The following is a 19,408-nucleotide window of genomic DNA, read 5'->3' on the forward strand; positions in this document are numbered from 1 at the left end:
AAACACGGCTGCGAGAATGTGTGTGTTTCCGTCTTTTGAGCGCAAGTGATTTTTGTAGTTGTTGTTGTTCCTTCTTCAATTTGTTCTTATCCCGCTCTATTATGTGCAACATCGCTTTATTGTGTGTGCGTTTCATTGTGGTGTGTAGGTCCCTCTCGGCTCGTTAGATACTCGGCTTGCTCTGCTTGTTCTGTTTTTTAAATCTCTCTCTGTCTTTCTCTTGTTGGCCATCAACCAACAATAGCAACAGTCTTCTTTAATGATGAAAACCATCCCACCCCACCCAGGGAGAGGGAGAGAGAGCGAAGGAGGCAGGGTTTTACGATGGGGCCCATCTTTTGTGGGGCAATCGTGTCGTGTCAAGGAGAGAGACGAAGGGGGACGACCGGGAGGGGAATGGGTTCGTTCATTCAACCTAAAAAGAAGAACCACAACAGAACGGATAAAGTGTGTTGCGTACGGGTGTCCGGGAGGGGGGGGGGGGGGGGGGGGGGTGGCATTACTCCCTGAACGGGGGATGACGCTTTTGCTATGCTCCTTCTTCTTCTTCTTCTTTAGCTTGAGATATCTTTGCTGCTCTGCTCTTTAGTGCATTGTTTCAGGGTTTTATTTGTGTGTATGTGCTGCCGATCAATGAAAAAGGCAACGCTGCATCGGACGGGGGAGCAGCGCCGATGGTGTAAGGCTTGAAGAGAGGCTGTCGCTCTTTATGACCGTCTCAATAATGGGAAACGTTTCCAAGCGAACCCATATATCAAACTCTACGTTTAATTGTGCAAATAATGCAACGTTTTGTTTGATTTTTATTATTAAACTTAAATTGTTTTTTTTTTCTATTTTTTGACAAATTCTTGGATAATTTTGTGGATCACTTTAGAGAGTAAATATATTTCTGTTTCTTTTTGTATGCAAGAAATCCAGTTGTGGTCAGTTTTGTTTGATAGGCCGTTGAATGCATGCTTCGTTGCCATCCCCAAAACCTGACCGTCACCGAATGCCAATGTAATATATTATTCACCCCTCGTGTGGTTGGTTGGTCAATGTCGTTACGACACGACGAGGTTTTTGCCGCCGTAAAAAATATGCTTGCATCTTGTTGTGTGCGGCGAGCATCATATCACGATGATGTGCCAATGTAGTAGAGAGAAAGAGAGGGATATAGAGAGCTGAGGATAAGGTAGATTGGGGGGATTTTGCAATTCGCGAATTATAATGGTTGGTGGTGTGTGGTGTGTCGTCGTCCCGTCGCCGGCGACGAGATGGTGTGCACGAAAGCAGAAGAAGCTGCCACCACCGGGTGCTGTTGTAATAATTCATCCCTGGGTGCGCTCTTTTTGACGGATTTTTTGGGCTTTATTGGTTGACTTGCGGGAGGAGCAAGATGAGCAGAACGTATGAACGTATGTGAAAATTCAAAGCTAAAAGTTTTTTGTTTGTAGTTGTAAAGAGATTTCGTACCTGTCCCGTCGCGTAAGCGCCGGTGCGTCTACGCATCGAACCATTCGTTCATCTGCTTTACTGTCCATTACAATCAGGTATATTTTCTTTTCGTCATGCTTTTCTCACTTGCGATTGTCAAAAACACATATTAATTGACAACTGATTTTATCAAAACCACACTGATTTTGAATTCCTGTGAAGGACTGACTGCTCTTTTATTTGAATTCTCATATCCCTGATGTTGTTGTTGCTGCTACGTTTTCATCCCCCAACTGTGCCACTTAGTCACTCTCTAATGAGTGTTCACTACATCCTCTATCTTGCACCGATATTGGGAAGAAAAATAAGATATAGAAAACGAGAGAGATAGAGAGAGCGAGAAAGAGAGAAAAAGGCAGTATCGAGAGCATTTGGATATCATTTGGCGTTGTCACAGTCCCATACAAACGATCGGAAATAGTATACAGTGTGGTAGCTACCACTACTACTAAAGGGTGTTGTTTCTATCACCACTACCACTATTATTCGCCTACACCAACACAACGTCGTAGGGAGTGCTTGTAAGATCCGATATACCGCTTCCACAGGCACAGCTGACGGAGTGAGTAAGATCGAAAGAGAGAGAGAGGTAGAGAGTAACAATCCAAGCACAAGTGCGTCTGGAGAGTTTGGTGTAGGTTAGTAGTGCATACCGTCCTCGTGAACAGGGCCCTAGGTAGTAGTGTTGGTGTTAGTATTGATGGTGTTAGTAAGTGTTGCATGGTAGCGATCACGCGTGCGACCGGAACCGGGTGGAGGAGAAAGTGTATTTGTGCAACGCGCTATCACCATCGTGTTGTGCCCGTGGTGTGCTGGTGGCTTGCTCTCTACTTGAGCCCATTCTCCGATTGTGATAAATTCTGGCACTGGGCAGTGTGGTTGTATATGTACAGTATCGGACATTAAGATAGGACCCTTTTTTTTCAATGCACCGTGCACTTGTTTTGCCACGTTACTCGTGTTTGTGTGTGTGTATGTGTGTATGTGTGTGTATGTGTGTGTGTGAGTGTGTGTGTGTGTTTGTGTGTGTGTGTGTGTGTGTGTGTGTGTGCATGTGTGTGTGTGTAGTAGTAGAAAGTGAGTGTGCTTTTTAATGTGTATTTGCAAGTGCGCGGGTTTGTGTCTGAAAAACATAGCTTGCCATGATGTCATATTGCGTTGAAATTATTCTTATTATGTGTGTTATCATGTGAAACATTGTGCGTTTACACTTGGATAAAAACTAAAGTTTGCATCGACAGCAGCCCTTGTTCCTCGGACGAAAACGCAGGTGTGCTGTTTCATGAATGTGAATGCGACACCGGTGCGAAATGGACACACGCACAATAGCAATGAACTCGGCATTCTCTCACAGGTGTTTCTCCAGTGCACGCCATTGAAAGGCCTTCGTGCATCTCTGCGTTGCACGTTGTGTGCGAATGGTAAACTTTGTGCGTGCATTGAGCTGGCGCGCAGTTGTTCTTTTCAATGGGCGTTTTGTTTCATGAGCGCGGCAGTATTCTGTTCTCGATTTTGAAGGGAAGACGCTTACTCGCGTACTCGTTGATAGTTGTTATCCATGCGATGTTTTCGCTGCTCGACAACGATGTAATTCATCGCGTATAGAAGTAGAACGCAGGCAGAGCACGGGATCAGCCGTGTCCAAGTTTTTAACCAGCGCGTTCTTGACGGTCCAAGCAAGCAATGTTAGTAACAATGGGTCGAGGTAAACGTTGTACCGATTATCAGCGCCATATGTAAAAGCGAATGGCTGCTGCTGGCATTAAGCGCAAAAGGATCGAGTTCGTAATGGAACGATCGCGCACTTTTGTGGCAAACGCGCTTCGGACAACCGAAACGTGCTTAGACAACTGAAACGCGCTTGGACAACCGAAACGCGCAAGTCAACCGGTCGTCCTCAGAAGACCACGGCGAAAGAAGACCGTAACATTGTTAATATATCGAAAACACACTGATCGCGAGGGCGGTGGTCCTGCTTATCACACCAAAAACCTAACCCAAAACACAAAAAAGCTACTTACAAATCTATCCGAAACGACCTACTTGTGAAACAAACACACACATCAATACACATTCAAACATACATCCACACACACACACACATGCACACACACATACACACACACATACACACACATACACACACACACAAACACAAACACATACAAACCACACATAAACTTGGCCCAACGGGTGCACGATGCGTTAAAAACCCAATGCCCTATCTTTCTGTCCGATACTGTACATATTTGCTCTGTGTGTGCCGAATGGGTTTATCGATATATGGAATAAGTATTTACGACGGAGAAATGCTGATAAGAACGTGCCAAGGGGATTTAATAATACTACTCCCTCCGTATGAAACCGTTTTCCAACGAATACAAACTCGCAGTTGTGTTAGGGTCACATTCACCCCTATATTTCAAGTGCTAAATATGACACCTAAAACCCCTCACCCCACCCCGAGGGCGAGATGAATTGTTAACCCGGTCGGTTTTATGTCATCCCCTAAAATTTAATTCATCCGTGCGTGAGTGCGTGCGTTCGTTCGTTCCCAACACCTACAACCAGGCAGCTCTACACATGCTCGTTGCACATTTGTGGTTACGTGTGTGTGTATGTGTGAGTGTTTGGTGTTTTTTGGGGCAGACGGTGAGTCAGTGCGACCGTGGTGCGAGCGAGCGAGCGAATGGTTTTTGTTTGCACGCACTCTCGCTCTGGCCAATGCCACAAACTGCATTACCCTTGACACGTACCGTAAAGAAAAAAGCGTCATCCCTCGCCCTCCCCAAATCGGTTCTCTACCCCCGTATTCTACCTTTCTCACCACATCGATTCATTCATTTTGCACGCTCACTGGCCGTGCCTGTAAGCTGTAGAGATAGTACAGCTCGTTCTCACGCTCTCTCACGCTTTCGTTCGCTGCGTAAACAGGAGCGGAAACAAAGCGGTGCGTTTGACGCTGTTTTTTAAATGTTGTTTCGTTTTTTGCTTTTTGTGCGAACAGAATCTAATGTCTGTGTGAGAGTGTGTGCTTTCTGCTTTGTATCGTGTACCTTTCTCTCGGAGTATTCACCGTCGACGACGACGATGAATGGGCGATTAAGAAGAAGAGCAAGAAGTGGTCGTTTTTTTGTGTATCTGGATTGAATACTGAATTTCATATCGGTTTTATCCAGTTTTGTATGGGAAATGGTGTTAAAAAAAGTATATAAAAATGAGTCCATTTTATAACGGCCAAAGAAAAGGAGAACGGCAAATGAACATTATCACCGTGAGCCACAGAAACTGCACGGTGAGATACGTTAGGTTCACCGATAACGATCAAGGACTCGTTCGTCTCATTTTCGGTTCACTCAGGTACTCAGTGATGTATGTAGCGTAATTAAACAAATGGACAAGAGAGGAGGAGTGATGTGTTATTGGCACGAAATTTGTGTCAAGTTTGAGCTCATTTTAAATTGTCCGGTATAAAATGAAATTAGCCGGTCTCGTAGTACAGTTGTCAACTCGTACGACTTAACAACATGCCCGTCATGGGTTCAATCCCCAAATGGACCGTGCCGCCATACGTAGGACTGACTATCCTGCTATGGGGGGAAATCATTTAGTCACTGAAAGCCAAGCCCACAAGTGGTACAGGCAGGCCTTGACCGACAACGGTTGTGGAGCCAAAGAAGAAGAAGAAGAAGAAAATGAAATTGAGTATGGAGTGATAGCTTTTTGGTGTATCAGAACACTTCTTTAATTTTCATTAACTTAATAGTTAGTAACTCCTAAAAATTGTAGGAGTATTGTAGTGTATTGTTGTAAAATATAAACAGATAAATAGTTCGTTCGGGATTGCAACTCATAACCTTCGTGTTATGCTTAATTGAATTGAAGGGAAATCGTCGCTGAACCGGAGTAATGTTTGCTGATCTTGTTTATTTCATCTCACAACCTTTGAAAAGCCAATTTGGTGCCGCTAATAGCTTCTTTGAGTTTGAGACGAAACCGAGAAGAAAGGAGAAGCAAAAAAGTCACCCAGATTAGGCTAATTAATCATTGTCACCCGGCTTATCATCTTCAATAGATGACACGAGCCTGATGGCACCCGTCTCGTGATGACACTTTTAGTGTCACTTCTTTTTTTCTGGGCTTCGGGCTAATACACATCTGGCGAAGTAAGCGATGCAGACAAGAAATGGGGGAAGAATCGTAAGGTTTTAGTCCAGCAGTTTGTTATGGGAAGTGCAAGAGGAGAGCGAGGTGGATACGGCGGTGCTGAGAGTGAATCCCACAATGAAGCAGTTCATCCAGGTCAAACGATGGTGGATATCAAATGTTCATGCACTCGTTTGGTTTAATTTGGTCGTTTTTGTGGATTTATTTATTCACGTACGTTTTTTGCAATTGTTGATGAAATGAGCAGAATCGTTACAATTTAGAATCGTTTGAAAATGCTTCCTGAACGTCCACTCGTATGCAATTCGAAAGAAGCATTGACCTCCAATGTACTTGAAAAGCTTCTTGAAATTACTGTTTAATTAAAATTACCCAACTACTTCGTCGTTACTGTAACTAACACCAGTCGTGTGTATTATTTGCACACGAACACCACCGTTCCATGCCTTGCAAACAGCAAAACCTTTCGAACAAAACAAACGAACCCAGGAAAAGAGGAAACCTTATACCGTTCTTGCTGCATACAACTACAACAAAAAGGTAGTGAGAAAAAGGTCCAAAGGTTTCGGCACTGTGTGTAACCCCGTATAATCCCTCGAAAATGAAACCCTCCCTCCTCTGCCCCCTCCCCTTCAACGCTTCATCTTGCGATGCCCCACAGTGGAAGTGTGTTAAAAATTGACGTACTTGTCTTTATCGTCGATGGATTCGTTCAATGAGTTCCATTCCCGCCGAGAGCAACACATCAAAACACTGTTACACACATGTTGTTAACATGTGTTTGTGTCTGTTGTTGTTTGCTGTTGCTTCGAAAGAGTGTCCCTTTTATCTACAGAGTCTGCCCCGAGTCGGTATGTTCTTTCTCGAGCATAACCTGCACATCGAAACTGCACCAGCTGAACAAATAGGAACAGCTTGAAGGTACTGGTTTCCTTTGTAGGGCTGTTTTTGGACCACAGAAAGAACTTGCATGTTTTATTGTTTTTGTTTTGTTAGGAGGTTTTTACCTTTTAAGAAGTAGGATCAAACGAATGATCGGGAAATCAGAGATCTTAAAATATAGGGCTTTGAAGTCTTTGTCTACATCGTGGTCGTATTAACGATAGATAGTCAGTTGTGGGAATGCTTGCTCGAAATCATCACTCATTATTGAATTAGTAATTAAAATAATCAAACTATTTCCGTTCCCTTTAGGCTGAAGCGTCATCGGCTTTGGAGGAAAATCTGTTGCGTTCATACCTCAAACAAAGATCCTACCTTCTCTACATGCAATTTCATCCGTTCCTGGCCATTTTCCCTTTTTTTTACCGAAGTAGTATTATATGCTGCGCAAAATATTGCAAAAACTGTTCCGATCCGTTGTCTTCTCTCTGTGTGTGTGTGTGTGTTTATGCTTACCACCTTTGGAAAGAACTTTACCGCTGTCCTTTTTTCTGTGGATTGCGGTGAAAATTCTCCCAGCAGTATGCATCTCACGTTCACCGTTGCATCAACGGTGTGTGTGTGTGTGTGTGTGTGTGTGCAATACAGTCTTGCCTCTCCACAACCACCCCAAATAAACCAAGGGTGGAAAACGGGTATTTTCAGCACACCCCATCCACAAGCACTCTGTGGGGGGGGAGTGGTGGATGGGGTGGTGCTGAAGGTCCCTCCGCACCACCGTTCGTTTGAATTTGTTTATTTCAATTCAATTACCGCGCAACGGAATTAATGTGTTTCCGATGGGTGCGAAAACTCTTCCCGCGCGAGGACACAGCAGGGAAAGTGCAGCTCGCTCCCTTTTGTTTCGCGGTGGTGGCGGTTTTTCTGCTGCCAGTAGTGGGGTTGGGCAAGAAGCGTTCCCAGTTGCAGTGCAGAACGTGCTTCTTTCTATCGGATTTTCATCGAGCGCGTGGTGTGTGTGTGTGTGTTGTTATCTCGCCCGCGATCTTTGCACGACCAAATGGCGCACACAGTGTAGCGCAGCGTGTATTGGGTGCATTTTTGCTTGCCTGCCGCCTGTGCTTGCACAATTTCTGAGACAGGGTGACGCGGACTATCGTACATCGTTGGCTGCGCTTCGTTGTGTCGAAGTCTAGATTGGGGTTTATTTTTTGTTATCTTCTTTTGTTGTTGTTTATTCACTAGTCTTCTAGAAGTGGAGCTTAGTGCCCGTGGTGGTTGGTGCGTGATTGTTGTGATATTCTGTCTCGCTCTCTCTCTCTCTCGCTATCCTTCTTCTTCATTGATGCATAGTGCATGATGTAGACTCACACACACAGGAAGTTTATTTGTTTGCGTTTGTTTATCTGTTTATTTTTGTCCCGAACGAATAATGTTTACGTTCTTCTGGGCTGGAACACAATCGGAAGATATCGCTCGGCTTTAGCCATGTGATGGTGGTGGTTAGGGTGCAAATGCATTTAAGGCAGTTTTATGTTACAGTGAAACTGATGATCGTCACGAATTAACGCTCCATTTCTTGAAAGAGAGCAGAATGAAAAGAGATTTAATGTGTGGCTTTGTGCTATGACTGTACTTACGGTGCACACCGAGCAGGAACACATTCATCCACCGAGCAGGAACAAGAACACATTCATTAAGCTTACTAAAAGTGGGAATATCGCCACCTAAGTGTATTGGCGGGGTTTAGGCTTTCCTTTACTTCATCGATCGATGCTTTTCGTGTTGGATCTTCCCATTTGCAGTAAGCCCGCAGCGGCTAAGTCGCTTATTTATTTGTGCAAACGGTGTTGATAACCAGCAGCCGCACCAAAGCGCCGTCCCATTCAGAAGTGTGCTCCTTCGTTTTACTTCTCGTTTTGCTGCTGTGCTCCCAAGGGGTTTGCGGACGAGAAATGCAAATTGTTCCCCCTGGTGTGCGGAGCGGACGACAATCGGCAGCACACGCGCGTACACATCTACATTCCGCCCCCCCCTCCTCAGCAGACAGTGCATCCGATTGCATTCGACTGCATGAGAGGGGCAGCAGAGCTTCGGTCGGTCGAGCGTTGTTTTACATAATCTTGACTAATTGATAGTGATAGAGTGGCATGTTTATTGCCGATCGCCCATCAAAAAGCTGCAGATTCTCGTGTGCGCGTGTTCGGTCAAGCTTGATGATATAGGTGTTGTGTGTGTGTTAGGGAGGGTGCGCACCCAGGTGTCGAGAGAGTCGAGACGTATCGGTACTTTGTCTGACAGCAGGAGCCGTTTCTGTTGGCAAATCTTGTTTTTTTAACGCAGCATGGAGCATGGAAAGTGCTAGAAATAAACAGTAATATAGTTTCAAAAGTTATCATTCCTTCCTTATTTGACACCTTTTATGAAGTTCTATTGATTCTAATTTTGATATTGATTCTAATTAAAGATGTGCAGCAGCAGCAGAATTGTACATATTATAGTTTTTTTTTGTAGCACGAGATGTATTGGTAACTCGCTTCAAACGAGATTTGATCAGAAACGTCCATTGCGCTAAGCACTTCTCTTACCGTCACGGCTACAACGAGATGTGTCCAATTGACTGTTGAATTTGAATCTCATTCGTACCGCATACAATTCCTTTAATACGGCGAAGTCATTCTCAACGACGAATAAAATTATTGGAAACATGTAGCTCAAACACATCCAATCTTATAAAACACCTGCTATTTACTATTTTTCATGTGACAATTTTGAAAAAAATATTATCTCTATAGCCCATTTTGCTTTGAAACGTAAGCTACAGGTACCATCGTACCGGTAACAATAAAGTCCTTCAACCTACGACCAGCTTTTGTCAATATATTTTTTCTTACTCCCTTTCTCTCTCTCTCTCTTGGTGCTTATGGATCCACGAATACGATATTGTCATTTAAGTTTCCATCCGAGGTTGTTGGAAAAATGATGAGATACATACGGATGGGTGGGGGAGGTGTTGGAAGAACCTTCATAAGTAAAGCCCACGATCGATCTGCAGCTGTCGGAAAGAAAACACATCGCCCGTCATCCGTCCCGCGCCGAGGGTTTTGCTTTCAGTTTGATTTTTCAAACACGCGTCTTTACACGATGCTATGTACCTTCCAGCATCCGAGGTCAAGACACCCGGCGTCGGTGAAGAAGACGGCAGAGTTGTTGTTTGTTATCGCGTCTCCTGCCACTGTTTGCTTGAAGCGCCTCATCTGGAGCGAACTTCATTTGAGATCCAATAATATGCGTCACAGTGTGTAGGTACTTCACGTCTACAGCGGAAGGTTCCACCTGGGCTTATTGGTTGGCTTTTTCATAAGCGCCGCACACCCACCGCCCTGGCAGAGAGGTACGACACCGCGGGGCGGGTGTGTAGTGGCGATTCATTTCGTACCACCCAAATCGCCTCCAGTAGTACGCCTTGCACTATGCGAGATGCAAGGGTCGGTGGTGATATAACTACACAGGCCAGCAAGTGAGTGTAGGCGAGAGGTGTGTTGGTGGTAGGCATAATACGCCCCGGCAGCAGTTCTCCTACTGGGGCAGATGCTGCTTTTTCGAGCCAGAAATAGAAACAGATAAAAAGCTGATCGAAATGGTGCTATGCGGGGTGCGCTGGTGTTTTGTACTTGTTGCTGCCGATCGTCTTGTCCGCCTTGCGAATCGTTCAATCGTTCGCTTGGAGCTTGGGTGGTGGTTCTGGTGTGACGGCAAGGTGCAAAATAAATGGAATTATTAACAAAAGCATGATGGGAAGGGGAACGAATGTCGCACATTTTTCAACGGGAAAAAGGTTAAACGTTATCACAGCTGCTGGAACTGGGAGCATTGATTTTCCTTCCAAATGTGTACGAACCCACGTGGGAGACTTTCCATCGACGTTCAATTGCGATGCAAGTGTACGTAGTACGTAGTGGATTCGATGGATTCGATTGGGTGGCATAAAGTATGTGTGTTTTTTTTTGTTGCTCTCTCTGATTTTGCAAAATACCAAAGAAAAGGCACAAAAATAGCATTCCGGCTCTCAGCTTGGCTAAGCGGGGAAGGCTAAAAATATATTGCAGTTAAACAATAACAACAACAATATCAACAACGGAAAGGTTTTCTGTGGTGAAGTACGGTTGAAGAGTATTATTGTGCTGCCGGAAGGAAGGAAGCTGAAATGCCGTATTTGAGCGAGACTTAGAGAAAGAGAGGAGCTATACTGTAAAGAGAAATATGATACTCAATCATACTATTTTTAATCATCAACAGAATTGTTTTCTTCTCTCGGCCGTTTTGCACGTAATTTTAGATTTCACTTGAACGATTAATCAACACAAAGTCGAATCCGTTGCTGTGTTGTGTAGGTTGCTGTTTTGTGATGAATGATCGATGTGTATGAATGCGCTTCTATTTATTTGCTATTTTCCTAAAATTTTATGCGTTTTTCTGCCCGTGTGACAATCTTGCATCAACGTTCAATTTATTAGAGAACCGTTTCGAATCGTTTTTGTTTGATAAGTGATCTTTCCATTTTCTGGACTCGTCGGGTACGATCACCCTCCGTCAGAACAATCCGTGTGTGTGTGTTGTGTTTATCCCAGCCCAGCGTATTTGTGTGTGTGTGTGTGTGTGTGTGTGTGTGTGTGTGTGTGTGTGTGTGTGTGTGTGTGTGTGTGTGTGTGTGTGTGTGTGTGTGTGCGCCCTTACCTTAACTGATGTGTTGTTTTTTGCATTCACAGTCGGCAAACAGTGTGTGCTAATGTAGTGCTTAATAGCGTATCCGTTCTCCAGCCATTCGTGTGGCGGCAGTGACAGTTAGCAATGGTAGGCTCCACCGACGCCGTCGCCATCGTTGTCGTTGGTGCCACGCTCTACACCCGTTGAACACATTCCTTTCGGTTCCAATTCCAATCGGTGGTTCCAAGCTTCCAAGTGGTGTGGTGGTGGATTGTTTTTAGCTGTCATAGCTTCTTGGTGTGTTTAAAGCAAAGAAAAACACGATAAAGCTTCCTCTCTGGGGTGTGAAGCAGAGTGCACGTAAATTGATACCGAAATTGGCGCCCCCAAAGCTGCCGCCACCCCGAACGGCGGGGGCCAACGCGATCGAAATGCAGCGCCGCGGGGGGCTAGTAGCACCTGCTGCAGTTTTATCGCACCAGCAGCAGCAGCCGCCGTCGGCGCAGCCACATCACCTGGGAAGGAGCGAACCAGGCGCCACCGGCCCGGTTTCGGCATCGCAAAGCAAAGGTAAATAATGCTAAAGTCTCTCTCGCTGAACCTTCGGCAAACCTGGAAGCGGATGATAAGCCTCCGCACGCCTATAATAGTGTAATGGGGGGAAAACGGGGATTCGAGCTGATTATTAAAGGTGCAATGTGCGCAAGGCCACAGCGGCATCAGCATCTATCTCCTACCCCCACAGCCGGTAGCAAGGAACACAGTTTGCACACAGCTTCACTTTATTATCATCTAATTACGGTGGACTTTTAAGGGTGTTTGTGTTGTTTACAGACAGCTCAGCACACCGTCGTTAGTGACTAGTTACTAGCTGACGAAGCGAGGACACCCCTGCATGCATATCCCCTTCTGTCTGGGCTACCGAAGAGATGCGCGCAAACCGTGACGTCATAAGTCATCCTCCCAATCGAGGAACGCGCGTGAAGGGTTTTCCCTAGGCTACTACTGTTATTGTTGCTACTGGAGCTACTGATTATTGTTAAGAGGAAGAAGAGAGACAGACAGAATATGGTGAGATGAGATGCACGCAACAAACTATTTTGCGTTTCAATTTTGCATGCCACTTGTGCACGCTTTGATGATGATGATCACTCACCTTGCAAAGCAGCAGCAGCAACAGCACGCAACCTCTCACGGATAGTGGTGTTTTGATGTGCATTCTCGAGAATGGGAAGTATGATTGATACATCCTACACTCTAGGTGCCATGAGAGCATTCCTAGGGAATGTTGCGTGAAGTAGCGTTTTGTTCCGAGAGACATTAATAGCGTGTTTTTAAAATTCCGAGAATAGCTTTTACGCGTAAAGAAGTAGAGAAATTGAGTTACACACGCCAGGAGTTGAGTTTTGTAGGTGGTTACAAGCAGTTCCTGCCATTAAAAGAAGGAATTTAAAGGTAGAAATTTTGCACTAGGTCGGATTCGAACCATCATCCTTTGACGTAACAGATCGGTCGCTTGCCACAGGGCTGTGAAATCGTTGCCTCTATGATGCTGTTCGTTTCGATGTTGTTGTTTTTCGTTGCTAAGATCGTCCTAATAATAAGCGTTTCTGTTTATTTTTTGGGCAAAATGCATGTTTTTATGTGTTACTCTGTATTTCAAAGTAAATAATGGAGTAGCTGTAACCTTTTTGGGTTGCTTGGAACATATTCCATAACCATCATTGTATCAATGTATAATAATTATCAGATGTATGATTTTAATTAAAAAGAAACGAACTTAATTAACATTGCTCTGGTAACATTTTCTAAACAAAATGCAGATCAGATCAAACAAATCGAATTCGATGTTTGGTGCGTCAGTTGGGGTTGATTGGTTTCTGTTACATCGGGCCAGCAATTACGGTAGGTTTCGCGGATATGTCAAACGCGCACATTTCGCTTGAAATTAGTATTGATTTTCGTAATCATATTACAATAGCAACCCACATGCACGTCTACGCCTGCAGATGTTACGCGTTACGGGCACAGCTTTCACAATTATTTGTGACAATTTACATCCAACCCCGGTGTGCCTAGGTGTCTAAAGGTCACCGCAAACATTACACTAATTTGCTTCTTTGTGTGTGTGTGTGTGTAGGCAAAACCACAGTGGAGGGAACATGCACCGTGGACAGTATTCTACTTCTCGAGAAGGGTAAAATCTTTAATCCATTCGCCTCTGGACATTATCAGCAGAGTGTGTGACAGCCCCCGCTTTTTCCATGGATCAATGCAAGTTATGCCACACACAAACGCACACGCGCGAGCGCAACACACAATGTGTCCCACAAATCCCAAGTCACACCGGCGACCATTAGGCTCCATTTCTGTCATCGGGAATCGCGCACAACACAGCGCCGCTCCAGTTCGTTCCGTGTGTCCGCTTCGCAGAGGACACAGTTGCAGTTGTTGTGTTGTCTTCCATCCTCAATCCCCCCCCCCCCCCCCCTCCTCTGGAGGACACTTAAACGCGAGACGTGAGTTAGTGGATTAGCACAGACCCCCAGAGCGCGACAACAGGGCCGTTCTCGAACGCGAAACGGAACAAAACACAACTCTGGAAAAAGAGCGAGAGAGAGAGAGACCCTGGGTCTATCTCTCTGTCGCCTCACTCCCATTGCCTCCCAGGGACGCTTTACCTATGCAGCGGACCTAGAGTGTGGCATATTTGTTTAATCAAGACTGCAAAACTGCACTCCTCTCCCCGGCTGCACCCGCGACTGACTACAGCAAGGGGTCACCGAGCGCGAGAGAGGGCAATCGGTGTTAGCTGCCGGCTAGCGGTGTTAGGTGGGTTTAGTCACAGGCGAGTGCGATAAATAGTACATGTCGCCGCACTACCTTCCCCACCCTTCCAGGTCGTCGTAAGGTCGCCGTGTTGTGCTGTGATCATGCCGTTGCCGCCAATGCCGTTGTAATGATGGTTACGTCCCCAGCCCATTTCGGGTCGGAGACGGAAGCCATTTGTTCCTCTTTTACTGTGGTCAAGTGGCTTTTTGCTGGTTGCTTCCTCCACTCCTCAAAATCCTGTCTTTTTCCCTCTCACATGCAGTTCCAGTTGCTGCTTTGCGGGACTGTTAGGAGCGGTTGCACCTCTTTCTATTAGCGGAATTGTTATTGTTGCTATGAAACGAACACGAAAGCTCTCTCCGTTATTTAAATCAGGGTTATGAAAATGTTGCCCTGTGAGATTTCTGGTTCGTTTCACATCATTTACAAACGAGATAATTTCTAATTTAGCTTCAATGTGTTTAATGTCTCTAATCTAATCAAATGTGTTAGATGTGGCACGCGCACTAAATGCTGCAAAATTATGCGACATTTCGTTCAACATTTGATTAGTGCGGCCTTGCTTAAAGCCGAGCAAAAAAAAAAAAAACAATTCAAAACCTGGTTTAGCAACACGTTCTGGGCAGAATTATTTAAAACTTATTTTTATAATAAGGTTTTTTTTTAATTCCTGCTGATCTATTTATCGTATTTGCTCAGCGAAAGTGCCTTTTTACATGTTTTATCAGTCCAAGTGTAAAAACTTTTCCACCCAAGCGTCAAGTCAACCATACACAAGACCATCCCTCCCTCGTAGGCTAGCTTTCTCGCCGGTGTGTTGTGCTGTGGTTTTGATAATTTCATTCCCACTCGGGGGAAAGTTTGTTTTGTTGATTGATTTTCCGTTTCGCTGCGTGCTAAAACTGTAATATTTTGTTATTTAATTTTATGTTGCAAAAGAAAAACATAACAAACACTCTTCGGCGCGTGTGTGTTGTGATAGTTTCGGTTGGTCAAATGTGTGTGTGTGTGTGTGTGTGTGTGTGTGTGTTTGTGTTTTAGTTTCCAGTCCGCCCAGCCATGGTGTTTTCCGTGTCAGGGACAAGCGCTCGATGGGGCGACTGTACTGTGGAAAGTGGCAATGGTACAGACAGAACGCGAGAGATAGTCAGAAAAATACACAAACTGTGGTTCATGTGTGTGTCCTGCTGCTGACCCAACCCTGTGTGTGAGCTGGCACGGTGGGTCCGTCAACCCGGGGTTTTGTGCCAATTTATTCCGGTCTCGATTTCATTTAATTCCATTTTATTATCGCCACAAAAGCAGCATATAGAAGTAGACCAACTTTAGCCAAGCCCCCTGCCTTCCACTTGGACTGCCCCGTGCTTCTCGTGCGGGTGAGGGTGGTGGGGGAGAGAGTATGTTTATGGTCTGTTTCCTTCGGGGGTCTCTCGCTCTCCACTCTCGCGAATTTGCGCGAATGCAACCGCGAATGCACTTGCGCACCGAGTGGTGGTTGCATTCTTCTCATACCGGGTTGCTTCGATCGTCCTCTCGAACGCTCGGTGGAGGTTGCGCTGCTTCCCGGTCGTTGTAGTTTTTATTATTGTTCGAGCTCAACACACACACACACAAACGCTCTTCAAAGGCGAAACCGTTGACGGACGCGAAAAACTGTCCTCTGCAGACCGAGTTATAGCTAAAAGTACTCTTGCTCTCTCTCTCTCTCTCCCTCTGTCTTTTGGAGAAACTAATATCCACCGAAAAAAAAAATCATGTTACACATTTCAAACTCTTTGCAACAACCGTCATTGATCGCGCCGCCGCTCACACACAGGACCACCACCACTACTTCTGTTGGTTCCGCCACGCTACGGACACGGGGCGGCGAACACATTCCTTCCCCACTTCCCCGTACCGCATTTCGCCTGTATGTAGCTCTGTAAGGAAAATTACCCATGGGAAAAATGGCTGGAAGAATGCTACTGCTGCTGCTGCGACGACTGTCGGTCGCTTGGTGGTGTGGTATGGTGGGGGTTGTGTCTGGGGACCGGACCGGGTTTGTTTGTTTTTATTACTTACCGCTTGTTTCTTTGGTCGAACGGAAAGCAGCCAAGCAATATTGCCGCTGCGCGGGGTTGTGGAAGAGAGTGGTGGAGTTTTATTTTTATAAATTACATCCTTTTGAAAGCTTCACCCACTAGCACAAAAGGTTGATTATATAGTTGGGTGGTTGGGAGCTAGTGCCTGGTCTGGTAGTTGGTAAACTTAGTGGCAACAAACCCATACAAAATTTGTCCTGATTGTGTAAAAGAGTTTTAAATAACACTTTGGACACCTAGCCCAGTCCTTAATTTAGAAGCGCGCTAATAGGTCAAAGGGGATTTGAACCGAAGGTAGAGTGACTTATTAAATTGATAGTACACTACACTTTCTCGAAGTTTTTGGCAACTGTCTTGACTAGTTCTCAAACCAGGCTAAAAAAGTTAGAAATATAGGATAAAATAACTATCTCAGTATTGAGTAAGCTCTTAAAAAAGAAGATTATCATACATTGGCTGTTATATTTTACCCAAAATGTTCAAAACTATCATGATTTTAAGTCAAGCAATTGAAGGTAACAGCTGTGGTTTTGTGGACGAGTCTGTTTCACTTCTGAATTTAATTTACTTTTCATGATCACAAAGACCCCTGGTTAAAAAGCCAATAAACGAATAAACGAATAAAATAAAAACGAGTCAAAAGGTATTACTGATAAATTGTCAAATTGTCGTTCAACATTGCCACATTTATATGTACGAACACAACTTGTGAACAAGTCGATCTTCCGGAAGAGCTAGCTGTTGGATGAAATGACTCTTCTTCTTCTTTGGCACAACAACCGCTGTCGGTCAGGTCAATACCTGCCTGTCCTGCCTGTACTCCACTCTAATGGGCTCAGCTTTCAAGTGAATTATTTATTACCATAACAGGATAATCAGTCTTACGTATGCGAACGGGGTCTTCCGTTCCATTCGGGGCTTGAACCCATGACGGGCATGTTGTTAAGTCGTACGAGTTGACGACTGTACCACCAGACCGGCTCGAATGACTCTTACCAAATCCTATCTAAATCTAACATTTGCATTGCAATTACAGCTTTAAATATTACAATTAACTTGTTGCGCAGAAAATACTCATTGTTGGCAATAAGTGTGTAATATTTGAAAAGTATAATGTAAAAACGCATAAAAGCATTGCTCCACTATTAAATCATCTCAAAATACGTGTTTGAATTTGCAAAATAATGCAAAAGGCTTCTGAAACAACGCCGTGAGACCGTCAAACAACATTTAACAGTTGATTTGAATCTTGAATCTTAATTTGTAAAACCCTGTATATTTATCATTTTCTATAGTAAGCCACGGCAGTATTTTATTATACATTTATACCTGCCCTCATGCAATGTATTATGAGCTCATCGTCTATTCCGTTCATTACGATGAAAAATGGATTATTTCCCCTTTTGAAATGGTTTTATGTGAATATGTTTAATTGTAATTTTTTTAAAAACAGTCAACAACGTCTATACTGCTAGACATCATTCTAAATCGTATTACTTATGCATCCTAACGATCAACCCCTCGCGGCGAACACAACGGCCTTGAGTGCAATCCTCCATATCTTTTCGTGTACATTTCTAATAAAAATCCACTAAAGAGCTACCGATCCGGACCATTGGGCATTAATTTTGCGTGTAAGGGGAACAACCAGTGTGCGCTCGGAAAAATGCCACTCGGCAAGGAAATTCGTGAGTGTCTGTGTGTATATATGTGTCCGTACGGCGGGGATATAAAATCGAGAACAAAGAAGGCAACATCCATCGGGGTTGCTAGCGTGTACTATTGCTTCACTAAAAGTGCCATGGACAATGCAAAACTCACAGAAAGCTAGAGAGAAAGGAAGAGAGATAGAGAGAGAGCGACAGAAGAGATATAACTGTGTAAGCGCTCGCGTCATAATAATGAAGTGTGATTTATTGCGAATCGCCAACCGCCGGCGCTGCCGACGCCGCCATTCGCTCGCTATTCGCTGGCCGTGCATAAAATCTCACCCCTCGAGGGGATGGAGGTGGTATGCCGGCCATCTCTCCACTCCCCCTCACTCCTGCCCTGTCCCAGAGATCACGAAACCGGGACGTGTGTATCGTCCTACTGGTGTGAGTTGTTCTCGAAACGTATGGTGCGCGTCCTTGTAGTTGGGAAGGAGAATTACCCCTGGTGGAATATATTTGTGCAGTGTTTTGTCACTGAGATTGCCAATAGAGAGAGATATATAGAGAGAGAAAGAGACAGAGAGAGTAAGAGAGTTAAACAAGTGTTTGTGTTGAGAGAATAATTGATTGACGGTTAAAGAGGTGTTGCCGGGAAGGACGAAGCACAGCAAACGATCTATCGAGAGCCAAAGTATCGGAAAGAAGGAGACTACCAAAATTGTTTTCGAGCCTGATGGCCTGCTGCTTGGCAAAAAAAAGGGACACGCGTTGGCGAACCTTTTTTGTTGGGTGGGCGGGCGGTTCAACAGTGTACGCCGTGCACACACGCGTTCGCTCCAAGTTTCGGTTAATATACTTTTGTTTTATTGGGAAAGTTTTCTGCTTTAAATTTGCATGCTTTATGCCGGTTTTGGTGTATTCATCAGCATGTGAGAAGCTGGGAGGTCTCACGTAGAAGTAGATCTATCACCCGTCTGGTAGTAGACGTAGAAGTAGAAGTAGTAGGGAAGCATTGAATGAAAACGGTATCTAAGCATTTTCTAGGACAGGGGTTGGCAAACTTTTTCAAGAAGCGGTCCAGATTGAACGATTGAAAGATGCCCTAATTTGCTGATTTATTATATGATGCTGGTAAATGATTGAAAAATTGAAGAAATCAAACGTTAGTTACTAAAAATTGGGCTTAATCTGACGTTAATCCGATTCTTAACATTAATAAGTGAAATAGCAACATTTTTTATATAAATATTTATGAAAATAAATTAAAACAGATTCTTGAATGTAAAAAACGTGTTATTTTAGTTTATAAAAAATAATTTCAAACTTGTTCGTATTTAACTGATCCACATATGACAAGTCATTAGTATTGACAAGACATTCAGTATTGATGTTTACAGACATTCTGAAAACCATTCCATAACCAAACACATGCATCTAATTGCTAATCTTCTTCCAAAAACGCTTAAAATTGAAATATTTATGTAAAACATCACATTTCCTATGTTTAGTACTTAATACAGAGGTTGGAAACAACAATGAAAGCTTGATGAGCTTAATTGCTCCACATGCTTCTTTACTATTCAATCTATTCTGCTCTTTTTGTAAATT

The 19,408-nt window shown here is 44.2% G+C and overlaps 1 protein-coding gene across 13 annotated transcripts in view; it reads left to right on the forward strand.

Moving 5' to 3' along the window:
- LOC1276333 (ankyrin repeat domain-containing protein 11) overlaps nucleotides 1–19,408 on the forward strand; it is a 40,630-nt gene that overhangs the window by 11,950 nt on the left and 9,272 nt on the right. For 7 of the 13 annotated variants that reach the window (XM_061652557.1, XM_061652564.1, XM_061652565.1 and 4 more), the window contains exon 2: nucleotides 11,298–11,805. The exons of the other annotated variants lie outside the window; for them this stretch is intronic. In XM_061652557.1, the coding sequence (XP_061508541.1) occupies nucleotides 11,667–11,805 (139 nt within the window). In that variant the 5' untranslated portion in view covers nucleotides 11,298–11,666. The remainder of the gene's footprint in view (nucleotides 1–11,297; nucleotides 11,806–19,408) is intronic. 13 annotated transcript variants of the gene reach the window in all.

Source organism: Anopheles gambiae, chromosome 2 (genome assembly GCF_943734735.2).
Source record: "Anopheles gambiae chromosome 2, idAnoGambNW_F1_1, whole genome shotgun sequence".
Lineage (NCBI taxonomy): Eukaryota > Metazoa > Arthropoda > Insecta > Diptera > Culicidae > Anopheles > Anopheles gambiae.